The following is a 24,746-nucleotide window of genomic DNA, read 5'->3' as shown; positions in this document are numbered from 1 at the left end:
AAAGCTCCCGAAAGTATCGAGAGTCTTGCGGGGCAGGGGGAGAGAGAGAGAGATAATCCTATTATTATTTCCTCCGCGAACGTACGATCGCATGTAACGCGGAGACGTTGCTCGCCTAACGAGGACTCCGAACGTAAATCGGTTAGAGCGTAAATTAAATTAAGATGTATAACGTGCCTGTTGCGAAGCAATCACTGGTACGCGATAAACGCGAACGACCAAAGTCGTCGCCTTTTCGTAAGATCGATAAAAGAGGTACGGAGAATTTATAACTTTCGTACGCGCGAGGAACGAAGAGCGCAACGAGACAAAACGGAAGCTTACGAAACTAAAGAGTTTAGTAAATCCCTATCGTCCATTCGCGCGATCGTTCGATTAATATTTGACACGTGTGTCTCTACGTTGCAAGCACAGGAACGCGTGGACGGTCGCGCAAGCGCGCGCACATATAACGGAACTCGAACGCGCTCCGCTAATAAAATTTGAATTTACGATGATGCGTCACGCATCGCGTTATCTAGTTTTCCGAACCACTACGGCACAAAATGATGTGTCGCAGCCATTGTATTCGAGTTAAACGCAAAGCGAGATAGAGAGAAAGAGAGAGGGTGGCGCGATAATTGTTTCCAAATGACAACAGCGGCAGCACCCAAATGACGGTTTTGAATATCGATGGCCATTGTTCCGTAGTATACGCGGAGTGCGTAAACATTTCCGTGTCTGCCTGAAAAAGATAGGGGCTCCGTAAATACGTGACTTTCTGGGTTCATAGCACGATTTCGATATTCGTGTAAAATCACGCGACACTTTCTACAACAAATCATAACATCTTGCAAAAATTTTTTTCTAGATGCCGTAACTCCGACGTACTAATTCATTCTTTCGGAGGAAGAAAGTTCGGAAAGAAACATAGAAATAGGATTAACTTATTTGCCAAGTCTATATTTGCTGGAAAATGAAAGGAGAGACAGACCGGCTTCTATCGTGTATACCCACGTGTCCCAAGTTAACTGATGTTATCCTTCCTTCGGATATTTGTACAAAGGCCTACTTACACAGTTCGCCTAACGAGGATCGACTCCAAGATCGTTTCCGCATCCGTACACGTTTTCGGTGGGCCGGCACGAGAACGTTTCGTTTCCTCGCGAATGTAGGAAGCAGCTTTCAGCTCCCCGATCTCTCCACCTTACTCGCACATTTTTCATCTCCTCTGGAGTCTCTCTGCGAGATTTAACAGTCCGCGGATTTGTCAAAGCGCCGGCTTCGCCGCCGTTTAAAGGGAAGGGGACGTAACCCAACAGGCGTAAAAGAAGGGAGAGATCCGGGTACTCCGCTGCGTTATCATAACTAACGGCTTCATCTGCATAATTATCCGAGGAAAATGTGTTATCTAGCCATCTACTACGGCAGGCCTGACTGCTCGACTGGTTGGTTGGTAGAGAGTACCCGGGGCTTTCGAGTTTCAAGACTTGGTGGAACCGGTCCGGACCTAGGCCGAGCCTGTCTCCTCGGGAATGAAACCAATTACTTGGTGACCCCCTCGGGCCAGCGTGTTTGACGGAGAGAGACAGAGAGAATCGCAAAGATAGGAAATAGAGGGAAAGAGAGAAATTGTACAGGGAATCGTCAGAATTGGAGGTGCTCATGAACCTACGGAGACAGGTAGTAGATGGAAAGGATGGAAGGTAGTGGAAGATCTAAGTACGTCGGTATAAACGATTAGGGAGAGAAAGATAGACAAGTGGTGGTGGAGGATTGGAATCTCGTCTCAAGACAAGCACGAACATCTCGATGCTATGCTTTCGATTCTCAGACGCGGAAAGCGCATTAATTAATTAGCGAGACGTCTATCAATAATTGCTGCCAGCGGCGACGGGAGTTTCCTCCTGTTTAAAGGAGAGAGAGAGAGAGAGAGAGAGAGAGAGGGACTTTGCGTCGTAGGAAGCGAGTACCAAAGGTATGTATAGAATCGACGGCGTTTCGAAGAAGACACGTTCACTCTTTGAAGCGCATAGTTTAAGTGGGGAAGCTTACGATGATTCAACTATGTTCGGGATTGGATTAATAGTCCCGTCGCTGGTTGCATCCGTTGAAGCAATCGTCTCGTTTGTCTCTTGGAACACGCGTTCGATCTCTAAAGCATAAATATCGATCTCTTAGCGTTTCGTAAAGTTTCAGCTCGTCCGATATGAACGAGACTGAACAAGCGGAAGTAAATCGAAAGTGACGAAAGTAGAGAGACGTATTTTGGGTGTATTGAACCCTGATAATTTAGCCTCTTCGCTGGCCTTTCCGGATCTCACACGTTGATACGGTCTCTCTCACATACGAATGTTTTGGATCGATGTTATCTGGCAGTTTCGGGTGAAGGTTGGAGGAAGGTCGAAGCTCTCCCTCCATCCGAATCGTGTTCGTTTCCATTCCCCCTACACTCGGCCCCATATTCCTCGCCCGGAGCGTGGAAATGGGAAACCCTCGAAATATCTGGGCGTGAGTATCTCCCTGGGGCGTTGGAGAGAACGAAAGGACGATAAAGCTGGTGGTAAAAAGAGAATGAGAGAGAGAGAGAGAGAGAGAGAGAGAGAGAGAGAGAGAGGAAGAGAGGAGAATCTTTCTCAAAAAGCAGTTCGTCCGTCGACGCGATTTCGAAAAACTAGTGCCGCGGGGAAAGGTGGCGAAAGAGGACCAAGCAAGAAAAAATAATTTTATCAGAGAATGGTCTACTGGAATAATTAGAGTTGGTATTTTCCCTAGAAACGTCATCGCGTTTACTCCCTAATAGCCCAACCGATATAACGGATCTGTATTATATCGAAAGGGACAAAGGTTCCCAACGGAAAACTTATGTCGTTCTATCGTCCCGGCGAATTAAGCAACCCCTTCAACTTGCACGTTCCTTTGATACTTTTCCTTCGTTATTAACACTGTTATTTCCCAGCTGTTATTTTGGACAGAAGTTATCGGCAGCGCCTTACGAGGATTTAGTTTTTGTCGGTCCTTCGATTTAATTTTTTCTACGATATGATCATTGAATCAGTCGTTAAGGCACATCGGCGGTGTACAGCGCTGAGAGCGAAGAGAGAGAGAGAGAGAGAGAGAGAGAGAGAGAGAGAGAGAGAGAGAGAGAGAAGACGATTGACAGTGAGAGACGTGCGTTACGGAAAATACTGAAAGAGAGAAAGGAGCTGTAGAGCGAGGAAAGTGTTGAAAGAAAAACCGTGTCTGTTCGCGAGCGATAAGCCATCCCATAGAACAGCCTCCGCTGCCTTCTGCCATTCTCGACTGCCTTCGGCTTCCGCCGGGTAGCTCGAAAACCTTCGAGATCACCTCTCCCTCGCGGTACTTTACGACTCTCAATGTGCCAACTGCCTGCCCTAGATCCACCGGTCTAATCCCGAGCGACCCCAGGAGACTTTAATATGAATTGCGTTCTGATGGTACTCTTTATTCCTGAGATACGATATGTCGATACTGGAGATTATCAGTTTTTTTAGCCTTGGTCTCTTTGTGATACTCGCCGTTAGAATTTATCCAAGACGACAGACCGCGCTCTTTGGATATTGGCTAAAGCCCAGATTTAAGATTTATTGCCGGAGTAAAATCAGTCAAAGTTACCTCGCTCCTTGGATACTGCAAGGTACGTGAGTTCGAGGTATAAAATTATAAACAAAGTCTCTGCGTCATTCTTCGCTGTTGGACACGATCAATTATCCCAAGTACGTTCTTGCGTTACGCGGTAATCAGTTCCGTAAGGACTTTCCAAGTTCTATCCAGACAACCCATTTCGTACGCCGTACGATGGTAGATACGAACACGTTAAAGATTACAACGCTTTACTCACTCGGTTAGGATCGTATCCACGGACTTTACTCGTAAAGAGAACTACTGTCGCTGACTCGACTGGATTAGAAATGGTAACTAAGCCGTTAAATTGCCAAACAAACGAGAGGAAAGGATATGGCCGAGGTACGGCCGGAAGCTCTCATCGCGGTTACGATATGTCCGCCGAGATCATCATTCCAATACAAATTGATGTTCTCTCGAAACTTTCAAAGATCTAACCGTTCTGGACGAGTTTCAACGCGAACCAAATTACTGACCGAGATCTCGAACGTTAAACCTCCTTCGTTTCTCTTGCTGTTATTTTTTTTGTTACTTCTTTTTTTCTTTTTTTTTGTTTTGTTTTCTTTTCGTTTTCTATTAATTGCCGTTTAACGCCTTTGTCTGGCTCGTCGAAAATCCTTTAAAATCCGTTAAAGCTTCGAGCGTCTACTTCCATTCGACGAGGTCTTTGCTTTTACGGTTACGATGCTTGCATCGAACACAAAACGAACAGATCCTGCTAGCGGGAATCCTTCTTCTTCCGTTATCGATATTTATAGAGGCATCTACATATTGCCAAACATATTGAGTCCCGGCAAATGGCCGCGGGCACGTGCGAAACTCCTGAATATTCAAGGAGGTAACGAAGCAAAGTTCGTTTGCGTTAGCATTGGCTCCGGGCACTGATACACCTTCGGGTCATCAAGCAGTGCCTTATTACCCGATTGCATATTGAGCAGCGCTCGAATTATCTTCGCTTGCGCCCTCACGTTCACGTGGTGGGATTATTCCTTGCGATTTTTGATCCGATTATAACTTGCTGACGACTATATCCGCAACGCGATATGCATAATAACATCGAGACCATATATGATAGCTTTGAGAAGTATCTACTAGAAAATTCGCAGACTTTGCTGATTGAACAATTTTATTTTTAGTCGAGTTACAAGAGGACTGCGTGTCTTTATTTTCTTCTTTTTTTTTCTTTCTTTTTTTAACATCGAAGCGTTTTCAACATTACGAACGAGCGAGATCGATACCTCGGCGAAGAATTCTGATTTTCGGCACAGTTTACGGGATCGACTCGAGCAGAGCATAGTTAATTCGAAGAAACGAGCCGGCCTGAATTTAGCGTGCGCTGATGAGAAAAAAGGTCCGACGAGATAAGGAAGAATTAGTAATCGTGAAAAAGGCGAGCTCGTGCACTCGCTAGATCGTTCTCTTCCCCTTTTTCTCTTAACGCTCGTTCGTTCTTTCTTCGTTATCTCTCGTATACGTCAAGACGATCTTGATATACTACCTAGAACGTTGCCAAACGTTACGTTCGTTACCGACAGCGTCTACGAGCCTTGTGCATGAGACGGAGTAATTATCGCGTGAAAGACGCCCTTCGAAAAGGGGCTGGTTTTCTATCTTTGTCTCTCTCTCTCTCTCTCTCTCTCTCTCTCTCTCTCTCTCTCTCTCTCTCTCTCTCTCGCTTCATCTCCACAAGACATGTGGCATAATTTTTGTCCGAAATGGCGTGAGTGCACGCGTATATAATTTGAAGTTACGGTTAATGAGTACGCGAGGGTCGTGGCGTGGGCTTAACACGAACATAAAAAAGGAACAACGAAGAAGGGAGCAAAAGAAAGGAGAAGGGAGAAGCGGCAGAAGAAATTCGTTCTCTTTTCTAGATTTCGAGTGCATTTTCCAAGCATTTATAACGCTGTGTTGATTACGAGTAAGAAGATGATCGACGTATTGAAACGAAACTTTAACGAACGATTGACGCGTACTTTCCCTTTTCCTTTTGCTTTCATTTGAACAAATCAAGGAATAACATACAGTGTTCTCATCGAAATAGACTGTTTATCATATTCAAGCGAAAAACATCCAAGAAGCATATTTCTCTTTATCGAGTCAATTTCATCGAGCTAAAAATACAGCGTACCGATCCAAAGTGGACAATAGTTTACAGATAGAAGCCAGGCGATGAAACTTTCAGTTTTCAGCATAGAGTTCGAACCCACAGACGGTATTTCTAGAAAAACGACGAGGAGAACAAAAGGACGGTAAGAGAGAGAGAGAGAGAGGACGAAGTGACGTGCGGAAGAGGAAAGTTTCGAAATGGTCGCGAGTCCTCGCGCGAAAAATATTGCCGGGCATCCATCTTGGACCCTCATCAAGAGGGGTCTCGGAGGGTCTCTTCCAGTCGTTACGGCCTGTCACGTTGGGTCACTCAAGGGTCAACGACACCCGGAGGAGCTCTCGCAGCTCGTCGCTCATTCACGACCGAGTTATGGGGCTGCCTGCCGGCCACGCTGTTTTCGCAATTCACTTTTAATACGTCTCTGGGCGCCGTCATTATCGTCTGCCGCCATGTGCAAATTGTTCGTGCCCGTTTTCTGTATGGGTATATAAACGTCCTGGACAATCGTGACCCTCATATGAAGCATTAAATACAGCCAGGACTGCATGTGCAGCGAGACGTGCAACATCGGAGACTGTGCTTGTTAATATCGCAAACATACGAATCTAGCTTTATGTACTTTTATCATCCACCTTGAATTTTTAATTATTTCTTTTCTTACAGCGGGCAATCGGCTACAGAGAGATGGTCGATAAATATATCGCAATATATCTTTTTTTCGACGTAGGAAAGAGAATGACGTTTCTAAAGGAATGTATCATTCATGTCTAGAGATTAACAAAGAATGTTAAATATAAAATGGTTTTTAGATGAGATTTTTAGAACCGATAAGATCGTGAATAACACTCTAAGGTGTTTTAATAATTTTGTATCTGGCACGATCGCAAATTATCTCGTTGATGCACGAGCAAAAGCTGTGAAAGTTTTATTTACATAATTAAGTAAGTAATCCTCCGGTAATCATCTCGAAACTTTATTCCTTTGATAAGGACTACCCCTTTCTGTCGTAGATGAGGGTTAATATAAAATAAATAGAGGTACACAAAATATTGCTACTTCGTTAAGAAGTATAAGATACTTTTGATTGAACTCGCTCTTAGCGTTGACCTCGAAAGATCGAGCAAATAGAAGGCCCGGCCATCCTTCGAGTTATAAGATAGCCTTTGACCATTTCTCTCCTCCGCCACGAACGAAAGTAATAACGCTCGAAAAAAATACCCTTCCCTTCGCATTTTATTATTTTATCTCGAGTGCTCTGCTACATTAACGATATAATGGGCTAAAAAATATATAACGACAACTATTCAAGCAGGAGGATAGATCGATCGTCGGAATGCGAAATTATTTCATTCGGTATGGCATAGAGTAAAAATGACAAAAAGGCCGATATTCGAGTCGAAAATCGAACCAAAGATAAAACAAACATTATCAAAGACCATTTCCGATTTTTTTTTTTTCGAACTCAATTTCACGCGTACACTTTCAATGAAAAATGGAAACGCAAAAGTGACTTCGTTTCTACGATCGTAGAGTATCAACGTTCCGATCGAGCTTACGAGAAGAACGTTTCGGATCAAGCACCCTCGCAGGTTCCCCCTTCGTTTGTTCTCTCTTCAACCCCGTTTCCACGCTTTTGGGCCAATGTGTTTTCGAACGAGATGCTCGGCACTCGCTCTCTCTCTCTCTCTCTCTCTCGCTCTCTTTCTCTCTTGCCCTCCCCCGTCCCCCAGAAAGTGGACGAATCGATATATGGTGGCTAGCAGCGCGCACTGCGCTATACGGAAAAGTGGATTTCGATAACCTAGTGACGCTCTATTGCATTTTTATTCAGTTTCACGGGCATTAAGCGGCAATCTGATTACGACGCGTCGCGGTGGATGGAACGGCAAAGTGATTCGGCTAGGGAAAAAAGATGTCGAACAAGAGCATCGAGTCTGCAGAAACAAAACATGGGGTGAAACTAGTTGACATTTCGTAAGTTCGGTCATTGTCGCGACTTCTTGAGAAAAATAAGCAATGGACGACGTACGATAAAAGTTTTTGTCTTAACGTTAATACATTTGGCATAGCATAGATAAAATAGAATGCGTTTGTTCTAACGTAAGTAGCAAGTAGTCAAGTAAGACCCGCAAAATTCAATTTTTCTTTTTTTTCGATCGTTCGGTTCTTATCTAATAACACGTATGCCTTAAATCCGTGGATTTTATAAGAACCAACACTCTGGCGATCGATTATAATTTTCGCGATGATAAACGTAGTTTATCGGAACACGAACAAGTGGTCGTTAGATACCGATACGAGCTCGTAGACCGTGCGTGCGAGCGATGAGAAAAGATAGTAGAAAAATAGTGCGTAATAGAGTTGAAAGAGAAAGAGAGAAAGAAGGATAAAGAGAAAGAGCAAAATCGAAGGAGGGTGGCAGGGATAGTAGAAAATAGAGGGATGAACGAAGGCGCGAGCAGAGGTAAGAGGGGTAAATATTACATAAGATAGTATCCCTCCTTTTCTCTTTGGCTGCAGAACCCGAAGATATGTCCCTCTAGTCAAGTCGATATCAGTTGCCCTCGATATCTACCTCCGTCTCTCTCTCTCTCTCTCTCTCTCTCTCTCTCTCTCTCTCTCTCTCTCTCTTTCTCTCTCTCTTTGTCTCTCGTTCTCCCGCTATCTCTCTTCCGTACCCTCGAGCCAACGACGATGCCATCCTGACAGCCTCTTTCCCAAGGCCTACTCCCACAGCTATCATCTTGCTCTCTCCTTCGTCCCTATATAAAGTAAGTGCCCGTAAGATATTTCATCTACCTACGCGGCAAGACACAAGCACCCCTCTCTAACCGTTCTGCCCTAATTCCAACATCCTCGAATTAAGGGTACGAACGTGAGAAACCACGTATCACGTACAAGGAATTCCTCGTTCGCAGGCCGATCCTATAAGATGCGCGATGAAATTAATATCGAATATATTTTTTCTCTATCTCGCGAATAGTCGCTTGTGTTTCTAGCAAGTAACTTTGTAGTAAATAGTCAGACCATGAGTGTGACGGCACTTGTCTTATGGATTTGAATGTCGTTGCCCTTCGAACATAGGGACGGAGTATAAAGAGAACGCAACCTTTGCAATGACGACTGTATTATAGTCTAGCTCGCGGTCAATATTCCCACCCACGTTGCTTGTATTTCCGATCCAACAAGTTTCTATGGAAATTACACCAGGGTTTTTCTCGACGTGGAAAAGTATTTGTCTATATTTCAAGGGTAGATCTTATTTTTTTCATGTTCGAGAATCGTCATTGCTCGTTACTAATCGTTGTCGGCCACATCTTGACATATCTGAACATTGAGAATACGTCAACGGCAAATTATCACTTGCTTCTTCTAGCGTGACAAAGAAAACGAGAAAAACTGCACCTGACCTCGGTTGTTGTACCGATATATCTCCCTTTTCCTTTTTGCATTCAACGATCGTGGACTTGAAATAAAAAAAGAAAAAAGACGACATTATGACTGCACGAATGAACACGAGTCTCGCGTTTTCCGTCCTAATGGATCTTACTATTCGGTTAAACGCTCGACTAATCGTTCGACTAATCGCTCGTTTAACGTTTTGCTGAGATTTCTGGGATCGTGTAAATCGATCGACTTTGGAACAAGACTTTTTGTCTTTTTGGAAAGAAAGCGTTACCATCGATTACCGTTTAATTGTACGACATTGTAATCTGCAGCGTTTAATATTTAATAATAGAGTTTATTTTCAAAAGAGAGAACGGAGGACACGGATATTATATTATTTTTCAAGCGACATGTAGCCTTCCTCGAAGTCGTAATTTACGTGGTGCATCCACTTCCGCTCGTCCGCTTGGTACGAACTCTAGACGGATGAAAAGGACAAAGGTCTTGAACACCTGACCTCGGCTTGTTCCTTCCACCCCTTCATCTTTTTTTTCTTTTTTGCCGACGGTGCGATAGCGGCGACGTAATCGCGAGAGAAGAAAACAGCAGACGGACGGACGATTCGCTACGACGACGAGGACGAGGACGACGACGATGACGACGACGACGTAGGGAGAACTCTAGTTTTCTCTCTCTCCCTCTCTCTCTGTCGCTTTTTTGTGTGTTAGCCCACGAATATACACGCAGGGGCAGAACCGACCGCGTACATAATGTATGAGTGACGCGAAAGCCCGTCATTTCAAGCCGCACAGCCGCTTTCCTTTTGTGACATCGATCTGGTGGTATCTCAATAATTCAGTGCGGGAACGGCGCAAGGCGTACAGTAGTAGCACGACGACCACTGGCAACATCGACGGTACCACCACCATCAACCTCCACCTCTATCTTCTATCCTCTATCCTCATCCCTTCCATTCTCTGCTTTTTTTTCTTCTCCGTCTTCCTTTTCTTCGACACGATACACTGACCAGCGGTGCTAGCGAGCAACCTTTCTACCTTATTTTTCTTTCTATCTCTTTCCACTTCTTTGCCAACCTTCCATATACGGCGATCCTAGTAGGAACGTTCGAGGTTAACAGCGCCACAGGCATCTCCTCCGTTGCCTCGCTTCAACGACAACGCCAACCCTTCCTTCCAACGCATTTACAGAACGACGCATACACATGCATTCGAGTACGCACTGACGAACACCTTCTCACCACGGTCCGTCGGGCACGCGACCTCGACAATGCCACCCCTTCGTGTCCGGCTGTCACTGGCAAACGAATGGCTATGGGGTAACGACAAATTAACGCCAAGAGCCTCCACCGTCCGCTCTCGATACACGCGTGCACGCGCGTTCTTCTTTGCTACGCGAGAAGCTCATTATTTGCCCGGATGATTTTGCGAAACAGACATCACCTTCCTTGAATTATAGAGAAGAACGATAATTTCATCGGCAAGCCAGACGATTCGAAGAGTTCGTCGCAAACGAATTTTTCAGACTAATTTCAGAGAAAATATCTTTCTTTCGCGGGTAGCTTATTGTAGTAGGATGAAAGAGAGAACCTTGAAAAAATGCGTTATCATATTACAATCGAGTTAGTCCCTTTCTAAAAATAGACTATAGTATTATTATTTTTTTTTTTTAAATACTGAATAAGGTGGTGTAAAAATAAGGTTGCTTAGATGCAGGAGTTAAGAGGGGTGTAAAAAGGTATTGTCGGTAGCGCATTATACGATCGGACACTCGTGCGCTACGTTCGCGCTATTTGACGTCATTAAAACTTTCCGATCGATAATTGCGATTGCTCATCGCAAACTCCGGAACGTGGTAAACACAGGCTACGCCTTCTAATTTGACGGGTACCTCTGTTTTATCTACAATTTTCTTAACTGTGTCGAGGAGTGTGGACAAAGTGATATCGCGTGACGTTACCTTTATCCCACCTTCGATCGATATTATACGTATATGTTCTCGCGAAAAGAAGAAAAGAGAAGGATGGAAACGTTTAAATATCCCTTGGGTCGTATTAAACGTCTTTCTCATGGGCATCGCTCTTTACATTATTGTAAAATATCAGAGTTACCAGCGTATTATCATATCGTGCAAAGAAAAATTAAAGTAACTCGAAAACTTTTATTTCCAATGAATGAAATGAAACTGCGAATGGTTAATCCATGAATTTTTCGATAAAACCAATTAAAGGCTTTGTTGATATAACGTTGAAATAAAGTAATCCGATCGAGGAAACGTTCTTAAAGGTGTTTTTCGTCTATTGTTGACATTTGAAATCTCCGTCTTGTCTCACTTTTACCTTCGATGACAAACCAATTACGTATCTCATTGAAAGTATCGTAACGTTTAGAAGGTCACGACAATAACGTCGCTCGACGAGCATCAGTATTCCGGCAGCGTTCGAATCGAGAGGTCGCCGTTCGAGCGGAGTTAATGTTCTTAGCGAACTTGTGATATTATTACGAATATTTCATTAAATAAATACAAATCGTTCGAAGGTATACGCTGGTAAATAAAGAAAAATAAACATGAAAGCTCGTTTTCATTTCAGCTCAGCTCGAATTACGTATAGTTACAATACGAAGTTACGAATTTTCTATAATTGAGGTAATTCCTCGATGTATCATCGAGGAGGAACTACTCAACGAATATGGTAAGGTGCTTAAAGTTTTACCTCTCTTTTACAAGCTCTCATAAATTTATTTTCCCGATGATTATAGATATAACGATCGTCGACGATAGAAACGTATATGGAAATCGGGTTACAATTATCTCTCATATTAGTTCCCATTATACGAAAACATACTCTACCGTAAATTGTTAGTAAACGTTCCATCTCTAAATCTTATTACAAACGCTCGTACTATGACGTCGTCAATGATGACTTTCGTTATCAAACAAGCTTTCGAAAAAAAATCAAATATACAAATCAATTGGTAAGAACTAGCGCTACTCGAGGTTATAACGAAATATATTTATTCGTGCCCTAATAAATTTCCCCAAAGAAGATTTGAACGTGCGATGTTATATCTGATCTTTCGCCGGAATGCGGATAACGGAATAATATTAATATCGCGCATTTGTATATCGTGAAATAGAGATCATTGTACTTTACTCTGCCGGTCCGACTTTTCATGCACCTGGTCTCGAAACTTCCTCTTCCGATTTCCACGCTACGATACATCTTTGAATAAAATCGCCTATGTCGGTTAACTATTCTTTTCCTTTCTCGAATAGATCGCTCGACAGAAAAAAAAAGAACAAAGGCAACGATTTTCGCGCTTCCATAAGATCACGTCAAATCTTATCGAAATTGACTAATTAATAGGACGGAGAAATATTATATAATTAAAGAATACCAAATTGAAGAAATTTTGTTCGTGTATTACAATACACCCTTGTTGAGATAGTTGGATAAGGAAAAGGGATGTGAAGCAAAAGTAAACTTTCTCGCGATATTGAGAAAAGTATGCTCTCGGAGTAAATTAATGCAACGAAAATAAGCGGAGAAACAAAACGAAAGGAATTCGGTAGAAAACTGGAAGCGACGCTGTAAGATAAAGGTCAAGAGTCGTTTTAGCAAGAAGATAAACGAGTACAGCGATCGAGAGGAGGTAAGCAAAAGTTTCGCAAAGACGACGGATAAAAATTGAAGCCAAGTAGAGAAGGTAAAACGGATAGAACGAGCAAGGAGGATAAGCGAGAGAGAGAGAGAGAGAGAGGAGAGAGGACAGAGAAAGCGTAGAGGGCGCTGAAGAGTCACAAAGTGAAGGGTCGATGAAGCAAGTAGGTAAGGGCAACGAGTTATGAAGGGTCGCTAATCGCGGACTTGGATACCGGGAAACCGGGTAAAAGGGGCCGCCATGGGTCGAGGGTTCCGCTCTTCGTCCACCATCGTATCCGCCTCGAACGTTCTGCTTTTCTCTCTCTTTCTTCTTTACAGCTTATACGGTGTATGAATAACATTTCTCTCTCTCCCCCTACCTCTTTCTCTTTCTCTCTTGACATACGTATCTTCGATAATATCTTCCGTGATCAGATTTCGCTATATGTTTCGGAGACCACTGTTTTAACTCGTATAATTTTTGTATCACCCTAGGCGGCAGTAAAAACAGACTATCCTACCCCCCTCCCTTTCCTGTATCTCTACATTACGAAGTAACTTTTATCTTATTCTCATGCGCATTATGCATGCATAATATACGATATTCAGAAAGAGGAAGAGAGAGGAAGAGGGAGAGAGAGAGAGAGAGAGAGAGAGAGAGAGAGAGAGAGAGAGAGAGGAGTGCGCATACGAGACGGAACTTTCAAATTTCCGAGTAGATAAGACGACCGAATCCCCGCAAATTCATTATCGAGGAAGAGGTAAATAAAAGAAATCCTCCGTTGGAGAGAAATATCTGTTTCTTTTGAACGATAGCTAGAAATGAGCTTGAGATAAAATAATCTTCTTTCGGCGTTTCCTCTTGAAAAATCGATTTCGCTAGCGAAATAAATATTCCGACGTTTTGCGACTGCGGAGTTGTTCGAAACAAAGAGAAATAATGGGTGAGGTTGAAGAAAGATGCAGGCGCAAAGGATTTAATCGTCTTCGTACGGTTCGGAGAAAGGACTCGAACGAGGTCGAGTGGATGGCTGCTTGTTGTTGGTCGAGGATTCAACGTAATTTATGGGAAATCGATCGACTGGCATCGAGTTGCATCAGCGTGACATAATCGCACGCGATCGTTTACGACACGTCGAGCTGTCGTATTAATGCAAGCGTCCGACCGACAGTGCCCTGACGTAACCATTCGCATCTTCGATCTCGAGGACGCTTTTCGGCCTTATCTCGGTTCTCCAGCCGGTCTCTTTTCTCGCCTTCTTGCATACGATATGGATACAAAAGTCGCCCGTTGTTGGAAAACCAACCGATCGAGTTCTTAAAGTCTAAAGTAAAGATAACGAACGATGATTTTCAGTACTAATCCTACTTTCGAGTACTCGGACTGACGGTGAATCAACATTACGTCCGTTTCAAACTAGTTGTAGAATCCCATTAAAAACACTTCAGCAACAAACCGTGTCGTCGAAAATTTCGAACTCGATAGGTTTGCTTGGACGAAACAGAGTAGATCCCTTTTTCCTCTCTTTTACTTTAGGTTCGTGCAATGCCCTCTAACTTTTCGCCATTCTCGTGCGAAGAGATTGATCGCGTGATCCATAACGGGTCATGGCGGGTTCCTCACTTTCCATATCGGCGTTCGAGTTTTCAAAGTCTTTTCCAGACTTCATCGTCCCGGGGCGAAGTTCCCTCGAAGTCATCAAAAAGCAGCAACGCGACCGTTGGAGTTTTCCTTAGGCAACTTTCACTCGGTCGTCCTCCGTCACATCTCTGTCTCTCTCTCTCTCCCACTCCCTCTCCCCCTTTTCGTCTCCCCTTTCGAGGCTCCCTCAGCTCTCACCCCTTCATAGCTAAGTAAATACTTCGCCCTAGTGAACGAAGGGCACACCGAAACACGTTTCTGACTTTCCTCGTCCTGGACTCGTCGATTTCGAGTCGCTCTCTCTCTCTTTCTCTCCCCCTCCCTCCCTCTCTTCCCCTTCCTTTTTTCGTCATGACAGCTTTCGTATCGATTTCCTCTCGGACCTCTCGAGGGCTCTCTATTCATCCTCCTCCTCTTCCGAATCGACGAGTTACGCAAGACGGATCGCTGGCTAGAGATCGCGCGAATTCGCGTCACTTTTTCAACGCGGACGCTTAATCCGTATTCTTCTGGCGGACTTGTGAGCCGATGGCTCGGGACATAATTCGTTCGATTTCAAAAAATGGCCCACCCTTTCCCTCCCTCCGTCCCGTTCTTCCCTCGCATCCATCGATACTTAACGAATCTCCCGTAGAATGAATCCCGTTGCGAGCTGCGATTCGTTAAAGCCAGTCCCAGGAATGAAAACGATCGTTCCTCGTCCTTAGCAGGCTTCACCGATCTCTTGGTTTTTAGGCCAGGAATCGGTGCAGCGGTTCGAATCGTTCCATCTAAATCCACCATTATCGGAACTCTTGCCGCCTCCGTAGGAAGCTACTCGTGAAATCGACGATAACGAAGAAGAACCGTTAGTAGGCAAAAGGGAGAAGAGGAACGGGGATATCGTCGAGAGGGCAAAGGTAGCTTCGAGGGTGGCTCGGGAGAATCCTGGAAAGAAGAGTAAAGCTGCAAGGGAGGAAGAAATAGACAGATATGGAATCGAGCGTAACGTCGAAAGAGCCGGGAGCAATTTCCGGTGGCTTTTGTACGCCCTTTAAAAACGCGAACTGCGGAGGATGGCCAGAGAGAAAGAGAAAGAGAAAGAGAAGAAGGAAGAGAAGGGAAAAAATGGGAGCACGGGATGGCGGAAAGCGGATGGAGAGTTTTGCGAATGTTCGTACGAGAGAGATCCTTTTGAACCAACAAATCCCCGAACGAAAGCAAGGAAGGATGACGAGAGGTTAACCGTGCTGGTCCTTGTACGTTCCTTCCCTCTATCCTCTTCCATTACTTTTCCTTTTCCTTATTCTTTTCCTCCTTTCGATCTTTCCAAGTTTATATCCATCGCGCGCACGACCCGTGATCGAGCAAGATGTTGAATAAATCGTGCCGATCCGTGTGCCGTTTGACTTTTGCCCGGGACACAGAATCGTTCTCGAGCATTTAAATTCCGTAAATTTCGATCGATGGTGTCCTCTTCGTTCTTTAAACAAAACAAAGTCCTAACGAAAAAGCTCGGCAAATCTATAAAAGCAAAAGAAAGAATGGAAGAACGTCAGCCTCATAGCGTTCGAAGCTCTAAAAGCTTAGCACTCAAAGGATTAAACGCGTTGCGCACCGGTTGGTCACTGTTTATCTTAAAACTTTACTTTGAATTTCGAATCAGTCCTTGTCCAGTCACGATCGAACGTTTTCGCTGTAAGGATAAGAAGGTAACAACTTTGTACTTTGGTGAAAAAAATTATTTGCGTCAAGGTCGGATGAAATCGCGGATAAATTCCTTTCGCGTTAAGATCTCTTTCCGTTCTTCGAAAAATCTTCCCTAAAAGCCACGGATTCGCTCGGATACACACATCTCTCTCTCTCTCTCTGGTTTCGATCGAAGATCCCCGTGTGTTCGAAGGATGCGAGGACGTTCAAAGCCGCGCGCAAGACCCTCGCCATAAACAAAATACCTCCCTTGTCGCTTCGCGAAAGAAGTAGGTACGTTTCCGTGCCAACGGATCTCGTTGCGTCTCTTTCGTCCTGTTTTATGTCGCGGCTACTCCGAGGAGGGCAGGGGCTTTCGTCGATACGTCGAGTCAATGCACCATGTAAATGGATAAACTATATCGGGGAAATAAAAGAAAAGGAAAGAAAAGACTGTCCTTTGTACTTGCTCGAAGCACCACAGTCCTGCCCGCATCGTGGATATTTCTTTTCTCCATTCTTTTTCGTGGACCGCGAGGCACGGCGAGGTTCTAGGGAGAAGTTTAGCGTTCCTTTGATTGGCCGAACGCTAGGGTGTTCTCTATCGATATCAGGAGAGGAAGAGAGAAATGGACGGCGTCCCGTAGAGAAGGATAGGCAATGAGAAAGAGGGGGGTGGTAGGGAAAGGCGAGAGAGCGAGGGTCCGCAGCAACGAAGGGTGCGTGGGTTTTCTCGCAAAGGGTGCGTAGATCCAAAGAGGGGGACGCTCGTAGGGGATAAGAGGGAGACGCGCGCGAGGAGGAAGGACGGGGGATAGGAGGGAGGGGACGAAGCAGCAGCAGCGAGGAGGGTGGGTAGTGGGGGATGAAAGGGAGAAAACTAGAGGGTGCGTGTAGGCCTGGGGAATCAGTCGCGGACGAGCTGCGTTCGGGGTTTTATCTATAGCTCTGTCCCCTCCGTCTTCTTTGCTCTCTCGCTCGGTTCTCCCGCTCTCTTTCTCTCGCTTCTCGTTCGTCCTTCTTTCTTTCGCCCTTTTCGGTGTGAGCGAGCGCGCGAGCGCGCGCGCGCACCTACGAACGCCGTGTGCACCGTTCCCGAGAGAAGGTCGTTCCTGTGGGATAACAGGAGCGTTAGCGGTGGTAAACAGAAGCGAGGAAGAAGAAGAAGAAGAAGGAGGAGAAGGAGAAGGACGAGAAAGGGAAGAAGGGAAGAAGAGTTTTTGCGTTTATCCATGAAAAATTGTGTTACGACTCTTCTACCACCGTGCAATATTTCTGTGAAGTCGGGAAATCCTACGTTTTCTTTTTTTTCGTTTTTTGGTGAATTCATTTCGTCGACCGACAGAGCATCGGAGCGTCGGACCGCGTCGGATCGCGTCGGACCGCGTCGGATTGTGATACAGTGCGTTTTACGCGCATCCTCGAAGCGTGCGAAATTCGTTCGCCCTCTCCCTACTCTCTCGAGCCGGCCACGCGGTCGGCGGTACTGCTATCCTTTTCCTTTCAAAACTGGCACCAATGGTTCACATTTTGGAAGTGGTATCGTCGCGTCGGAACGACATGCATATGGTGAGTGTTTGGCAAATTCTCCGTACGACGTCTCCTCCGTACTCTCGTCGCTTTCCTCTCCTCGCGTTCTTCTCCCGCAACGAACGAAGCGGCTCCCGATTATAGCGACTATCGCTTTTTTGCACGTGGACGAAAGAGTTACGTCGCTTTACGGTCCTATCGGACCGATAAATATGCTCTCGAATATCGGAAAAAATATCGATTGTACTTTCCTTCGTAAAATTTGTTGGGTCGTGTCGGCCGGTCGTTGTCTCTCGCTCGAACGGGACCTGAGGAAAGGCGGCGCATGGAGCGTTTCGGAAAGAAAAAGAGGAAGAGAGAGAGAGAGAGAGAGAGAGGATCGTTGGCGACAGCGAGCGTTGGGTCGCGCCCGGTGGGAGCACGCGAAAACGCACGCGATCTCGGTGGCTTTACGATCCGTGTTCGATCTCCGCTCGAGCACGGATCTTATCGAGGAGGCGCCGGAAGAGGGCCCTTCCGCGCGTCCGCCTCGTAAAGTATCTTCTCCGTTTGTGTTTACGCCTGACTATTTCTGGCAACTCGGCGCTCGCTCGACCAAACGTTACGTTATACTACTACCATATGTTGTTTCTCTGACCAGCCTTTGCGCGTAACGCTTACAATAACGTTTCCCGATTCCCCGTCGCGCAGCACATACGTACGTACGTGCGTTAGGCGAAAAAGAGAGGAGACAGCATGGGGGGGAGAGACTCACATGCAAACGCGCACACGCACGACGTACACGCCTCGCTGCATTAAGCGTTACCCCGTGGACACGCGTCGTTTAGGAGGAAGAAAAGCAGCTGCTCTAACGCAGCCAAGTGCTTGGCTTCGCTCGAAAGCACTTTGATCCGTCGTATGGATTATTTTAAAAATTACTTTTGTGCGTTCCGTGCTCGTCCATCGTATGTCCTCGCCTTAATGGCTTCTCCTACTCACCTACTTTTTAAGATTTAGGATCGGACGCGCATATCCGACTCCGTTGTATACGTTTGTATTCGCCTAACGTTTCAACGTGCTACTACGGTAACTACCGCGACTACTTACATTCTCTTCGTCGGGAGAGGAAAAAGAAGGAATAGACGTTCGGTCGTCGCTCGCGATACCTCGGTCGGAACGTGATCGGTACGTGTTAAAGCGTATCGTCGTACGAGTATTATTCCTTCGCTTTTCCGCTCGAGCAATATGGATAACGATCGCACGACTTATAAACGGTCTATTATTTCGCCGAAAAGCAAAAAAGAATAGTCACGTTCGGAGGATCAACTTCGTAGCTTCGGCTTGGGTTTGGGTTTGGGTTTAGGTTTGGGTTGGCAATTCGGTTAACACAGGCGGTCTTCCGACGCTGATATTTCAGGCACGACGTCCATTTATCCCTCGCCCTGTCGATTCGCGTCGGTTCCTTCGGCGCCAGCACTGTCCGTCGTCGTATATTATACGGGCACATACGCGTGAGTGTTTGTATCGGAAACGTCGGACGTTGGAGGCGGAGGAAGAGGAAGAGAAACGCCGATGGTAGTCCCACCGGTACACATGACACGTTCTCACGAGACGACGAGGATGCTGCTGATGCAGAGTCGTGCATCAATTAATTCAGCAGCACACGTGAATGTGCCGACGCATAGCGTCGTAGTAAATGCGCTCCATCGCCGCCATCGCCGACGCCACATGGCCACATCGCTTCCCAACTGTTCATCAATCTCAAATCTTATGCCCGTTATCTATCCCTTTCCTTTTGTATCGTCCCATCTGGGTATGCGAACCAACGGAACCGAATTCTAGAGATCCCTTCAACGATCTCGGCTCGTCGAGAATTTTTCTCAGATCGATTGGTCTCCTCGATGAAACTTTTAATTAACGAACTCGCATTATTTTACGAAAGTTGTCCGTCCGGATTGCGTAACAAGAATTTATTTAGCGGGAACGTGCGGCTCCTCGGCCCTCGAAGAAGTCGCAGAACTTTCGTTGTTCGTCGGAGATGAATGAGATATATACATATATACACATGTATATGTACATATGTGCGCGTATATATAGTCTGCTTTGCTCATTGTAGAAAGACCCCTACCCAACGACAGATCCAACGACATAACGTGGACGCGCCCACTTTATCGACCCAAACCCCCGTGCATGTTAATGACCATCACGAATTTAAATATCGCCGAGAGCAGATTTAAATGGGACCTTCGCGAATTCGACTGGACGTTGTTAAAAGTGCGATTGTATCGTCAAATTGATAAAGGGGAACGATAGTACGAGGTTGGAGGGATTGGGGAGAATCGGAGCGAGTAGAAACTGGGGAAAGTATCTTATTCGTAGAAACAAAGAAAACTTACGGGTACCCTCGACTTTTACGAACGCAGAAATTTTATCTTTCGTCGGACGCGTTATAACCTTTCGTTCTCTCCTCGTACTTCTTATCTAATCTTGATCGTTGAGCGAACAGAGAATCTGTTCCATCCATCGATTCGTAATCGAGCGTTAACGTGTAATCGCGCTTAGAAAAGCCGTCGTCGTTCGCCTAATCATTAATATGCAATAATTAGGCGTCGAAAAGTCGAACGTGGATACGAGTACGCGATGAAAAAACCGCGTGAAAGAACTTTGTAAATCGTCGCGACAATCGCATCGGCCCGGACCGATTTTCCGCGAGGTCTGTACATGGATATGTGAAAGCGAGCACCGAAGCAGCACGAACTCGAAACAGAGAGAAAGAGAAAGAGCCGGATAACATTTGACATTTAGTGCGCAGCGAGGCATTGGCTTAGATTACAATCGGTAAACGCCGATTGGCTCTGCGAGGGTGCAAAAGCTCACTCAACTCAAATGCTCTTTGGGAAGAGTATAGTCGGCGCTCAAATATTTGCGGAGTGTTAGAGAAAAACGTCACAACCGACTAGCGAGGTGAATTTGAAAAAAAGAAGAGAAAGAGAGAGAGAGAGAGGAGAGAAATCCGAGAGGCGACAGGATGTCTTTGTGTCGAAGGAACGTGACGAAAAAAATCGCAATTGGAAACGTTGAAATATATTCTTCTCACCTTTGATCTCGTATCCTGTTCCACGGGTTAACGCGATGCTTCACTTCTTTTACGTCCACGAGTGTTACTCGTTTATCGAAAGTTTCACATATCTCGTATCTTTTAAACCTGAAACAATTTTGTAAAAGCAATATCACGGTATGACAAAACGTTTACCTACCTCGTCTTGATTCACCTACCTCGAATATATAATTTACGTCCATAATATATCGTATAATATACGCAGCGCGTCATGCGCGAGAAAGTTATGAGTGGCTTAATTTCGCGTTAAAACTTTTTAGCTTCGAAACTCGTGATGCGGATAAAACTGTTTTCTGCTGATCGTAAAATATCAATTGTATACTTGGCTCTAAATTAATTTTCAGTTTCAATTAATTCGCCAATTAACTCGGCTGGAATCCACTTAGATCTAATATGCTAGGAAGCATCTCATCCTTCTCCTTTCCTCCTGTTTCCCAGCGGCATACGTCTCTTTTACTCTCGGTCCTGGCACACACTCGGTAAGGCACCCAACGCGAGAAGCGTACGAAGGAGAAGTGCATTTGCTTTGGAACATTCGACAAATTAGCTGTATTACCGGAGCGACCGCGGATGCAGATTTCGTGGGATATACAGTTTCCCAACGGTTACCGTGTACGTGGAGAATCATCAAAGTTAACTCGAGTCGAGTGCGCACCTGCAGACGGCTGGGCCGCTGCTTCTATTTCTCGTCTCCTCGATACTCCATGTCTCTCGCTCGAAACTGCGAGCGAATCAGTCCGGTATAACGCGGAAACGTCGTTAAACGATCACCGAATCCGAACTTTCGAAGCGATCGCTCCTGCGGTTAATATGCGTCCTATCAAACAGGCCCGAATGTTCGATGAGCTCGACATGGTATAAGTCTGTGTCTCTACGTACAATCGATAAAGGGAAAATAGATAGTTGTTTGGAGTCTAGTTTAATTCGCTAATCCTCTTCTCGCCTAAATGATCGCTAATAAACGATCAACGTCGTTATTCGGGTCGCCGTATTGGGTGATTGATGTTAATGAGAAATGCGAAATTTTTCTACTTCTCTGACGTACCAATTTATACTCGTCACGTTTCTAGCACGCGAATCATTTTTAAAATGATTTTTTTTACCAAGCCGTAATCATTAATTTTCCTTAATCTACGCGTACACACACGGATGTGTGTGTGTGTGTATGCACATACGTGCCACGCGTATATTTAAAATTATGGTTTCGGTAGGGACTTCGATTGACGGTATTGATCGGAACGCGAGAGAAAGAGAGCCGATGGAAAATACAGGCAATTCTGTTTTCCTATTCGATCGTATCAGGCGGGAAGGTAAAAAGATCGTAATGGAAGAGATGAAGTCATCCGACTCGTTACGTGGCCATGATCGAAATTAACTCGCTGAAGGGTAATCAAGTAATGAATACATCGCCGGCGAAGGCCATACCTATATAAATCATGCCGTAGAGGATGCCAGAGGGAGTCCGCAGGGCGAGCCCTTATCTCCAATCAGTACATTGATTGCACGCAGCCAGGTCAAATACCGGGTTTCCACTTGGCGCTTCGGCACAGCCACGATAGCTTATTCAATTTCCGAAACGGTATTCACCATTCAATTCGCCGCTTATCAGCCTCCACCCATTCGATATCTGGATTTTACGTGGCTTTCCTAAGACTCGTGCGTTTGCTCGTTGAAAAAAGGAAAAAGAAAAAAGAAAAAAGAGAAAAAAGCAAGGGGACTTGGCGGATATATCGTCGTAGGATACGTTCCACGAACTTTCCACGTTCCGGCTGCAAATTCTCTCATGGGCTCGTAGTAACGGGTCCTTGGGGTTTCTCTCTCAGACCGCTTGAATACACGAAGATTTTATCTGCTATCCCTTTGACTATTTATTTCCTATTTATTTCCTATTTATTCGCGTATATATCTGTTTTATTTCCGACGAAGGAAGTCGAGATCGAAGGGGAGTGTCAAATAGACGAATACGAAATTGGGACGATCAAAATTGCAGTTCCTCGTGATTCTTCCTTTCAGGGATATCGTTCTACATCTATCTAGAGAAGGCAACGCTCGCTTTCCCCGCAGTGTACATAGATAATCGAGCTTAATTAATTACCCGTGATGCGCGCTCGGGTCTCGGCAAACACATTTACTTATTAGCATCTATCTTGAGTGGTGCCTCTCAAGGGAATCGATTTTCTAAGTGCACATGCCTGATGACACGAATTGCCAAAGGGTCGACGCTCGATCGTAACGCGATCATTAAATAAAGGCGCGGAGCGAGCTGCTCCACCATGTCGTTATGAAAGAGCCTTACCTATTAATAAGAGGCAGTCGCTTTTGTTGAAATACATGCCGTCCATTAATACTTTACGTTCGAATAATTATCTTCTACGCTTACGTTTGATTCATTGTTTATTCGAACAGGAACCGAGTTTCCTAGCGAGATCATTAATCGATAGCCATTTGTCTTCGTTATTGGTGTTAAGGACGAGCACGGCAATGGACAACGAAAGTAGCTATCCAGTCGACGGTGTTGTCGAATGGCACGGAAGGACTCGGTCGAATCGTAAGTGACATTTATGCGATGCGTTCGGCGTTAAAGTTACTCCGAGGAGGCGAGCGAATGTCGCTAAGCTCGCTAGTACCGCTATCGGCACACCTGACAACGAGGCAGCAACGAACAAACGTCCAACGACCGAGCAGTGCTTGTAAGATGACTCGTCCTATCTCTCTTTCTCTCTCAGCTTCCTTGCTCTCTTACCGATAAACTTTCACCTCGTACTGAAGCAACTATTAGAAAGAATAATTTATTTACCATCGATCCGTTGGCAAAACCCGATAACTCTGCGCGACTCTTCCCGCTCTCTCTCTCTCTCTCTCTCGCTCATTTTTTTTTCCTGTCCCACTCGTGAAAAGTATATAGCGTGTTCAAGATCCACGTGGTCATGGCACTGACCCCTGCAATGCGACCAATTCCCCTTGGTATCTGGCGTGCGCGTAGGAAGAAAAACTTTTGGGGCTGCCTCGCACGTTCCCATCTACCGCACGTTCGTTCTCTATCTTTCTTTTTGCCTTCTCCCCCGGCAATTCTTATGGGAAATACCGTATAATGAAAAAAAGTAGCGAGTCAGAAGACAGATGGTCGTGGCATTCGAAGGGATCCCGAGCGTGTCATGTCCATGTTAAAGACCAGATTTCGTGCTCCCACTTCTAAGATTCATCGTTCCTTAAGCGGTCCTAATCTCTTTCCGGAATCCTACGACTCGGATGGATGCCATTGCATTACGTTCATCCGTTGTATACCGAAACATTGCATCCTTATGGATGAATTCATTTGTAAAGAGATAAAGAATGAATCGAGATCGAGTTAGCAGTTTCAAATTCTCTATCGAAATTGATTAGAGAAATCGTGTCGGCGGTAAAGACGAACTAGTCCCTTCCGTTCGTGCGTGCGCTAGCGCGCCGTCGGAAGGAAAATTGGTCGGGGAAAGTACTTCCAAGCGGAGTGGCAGGATAACGCCTTATTGGAAGGAGCGTCCTCGGTAACGGGGACGTTAGTGCGCTAGGGTGAAAAACGAGAAACACACGAGGAGCGAGGGATCTCTCGAAGGATCGAAGTTACGGTGCTCTGTCCCTTGCGTCATGAATCATGCATCTGGATCCCTCGAGAAGAGAAGTAGAGCGTGCTGCGGCGGCGTGGTCCGACAAATAAACAATGTTATTTGTTCTGGGAGTCCAAGCCATCTCCGCTGCGGTCCAAAAGATTTGAGCAGAATGCTACGAAAGGACCACCACGGTCCGACTGTCCTCGTCTCTCTCTCTCTCTCTCTATGTGTATATATATATATCCCTCTTCCCTCTCACTCCTATTTCTGTCTTCGATCCCGACATTTTCCCCTTTTACACCGTCTACCTATAAGGATCTCGCTCCTTATCCTTCGTCGTCGGTGTCGTCGGCGGCGGCGACGGCGGCGGCGGCGGCGGCGGCAGCGTCTTTACCACCCTTATTCTCTGACAGTTGGACCTGTCAACGACAGAGGTACCT

General features: G+C 45.4%; 1 protein-coding gene across 18 annotated transcripts in view; it reads left to right on the top strand.

Annotated features, from left to right (window-relative positions):
• LOC122633679 (CUGBP Elav-like family member 4) overlaps positions 1–24,746 on the top strand; it is a 469,576-nt gene that overhangs the window by 387,421 nt on the left and 57,409 nt on the right. For 2 of the 18 annotated variants that reach the window (XM_043821893.1, XM_043821884.1), the window contains exon 1: positions 16,988–17,661. The exons of 14 other annotated variants lie outside the window; for them this stretch is intronic. In XM_043821893.1, the coding sequence (XP_043677828.1) occupies positions 17,611–17,661 (51 nt within the window). In that variant the 5' untranslated portion in view covers positions 16,988–17,610. Of the gene's footprint in view, positions 1–3,866; positions 3,873–5,991; positions 5,996–16,987; positions 17,662–24,746 lie in introns of those variants that run through there. 2 more of the 18 variants (XM_043821890.1, XM_043821892.1) reach the window with 2 other exon arrangements.

Source organism: Vespula pensylvanica, chromosome 13 (assembly GCF_014466175.1).
Source record: "Vespula pensylvanica isolate Volc-1 chromosome 13, ASM1446617v1, whole genome shotgun sequence".
Classification (NCBI taxonomy): domain Eukaryota; kingdom Metazoa; phylum Arthropoda; class Insecta; order Hymenoptera; family Vespidae; genus Vespula; species Vespula pensylvanica.
The sequence above is the reverse complement of the archived record's forward strand: the minus strand, read 5'-3'. Positions and strand labels throughout refer to the sequence as shown.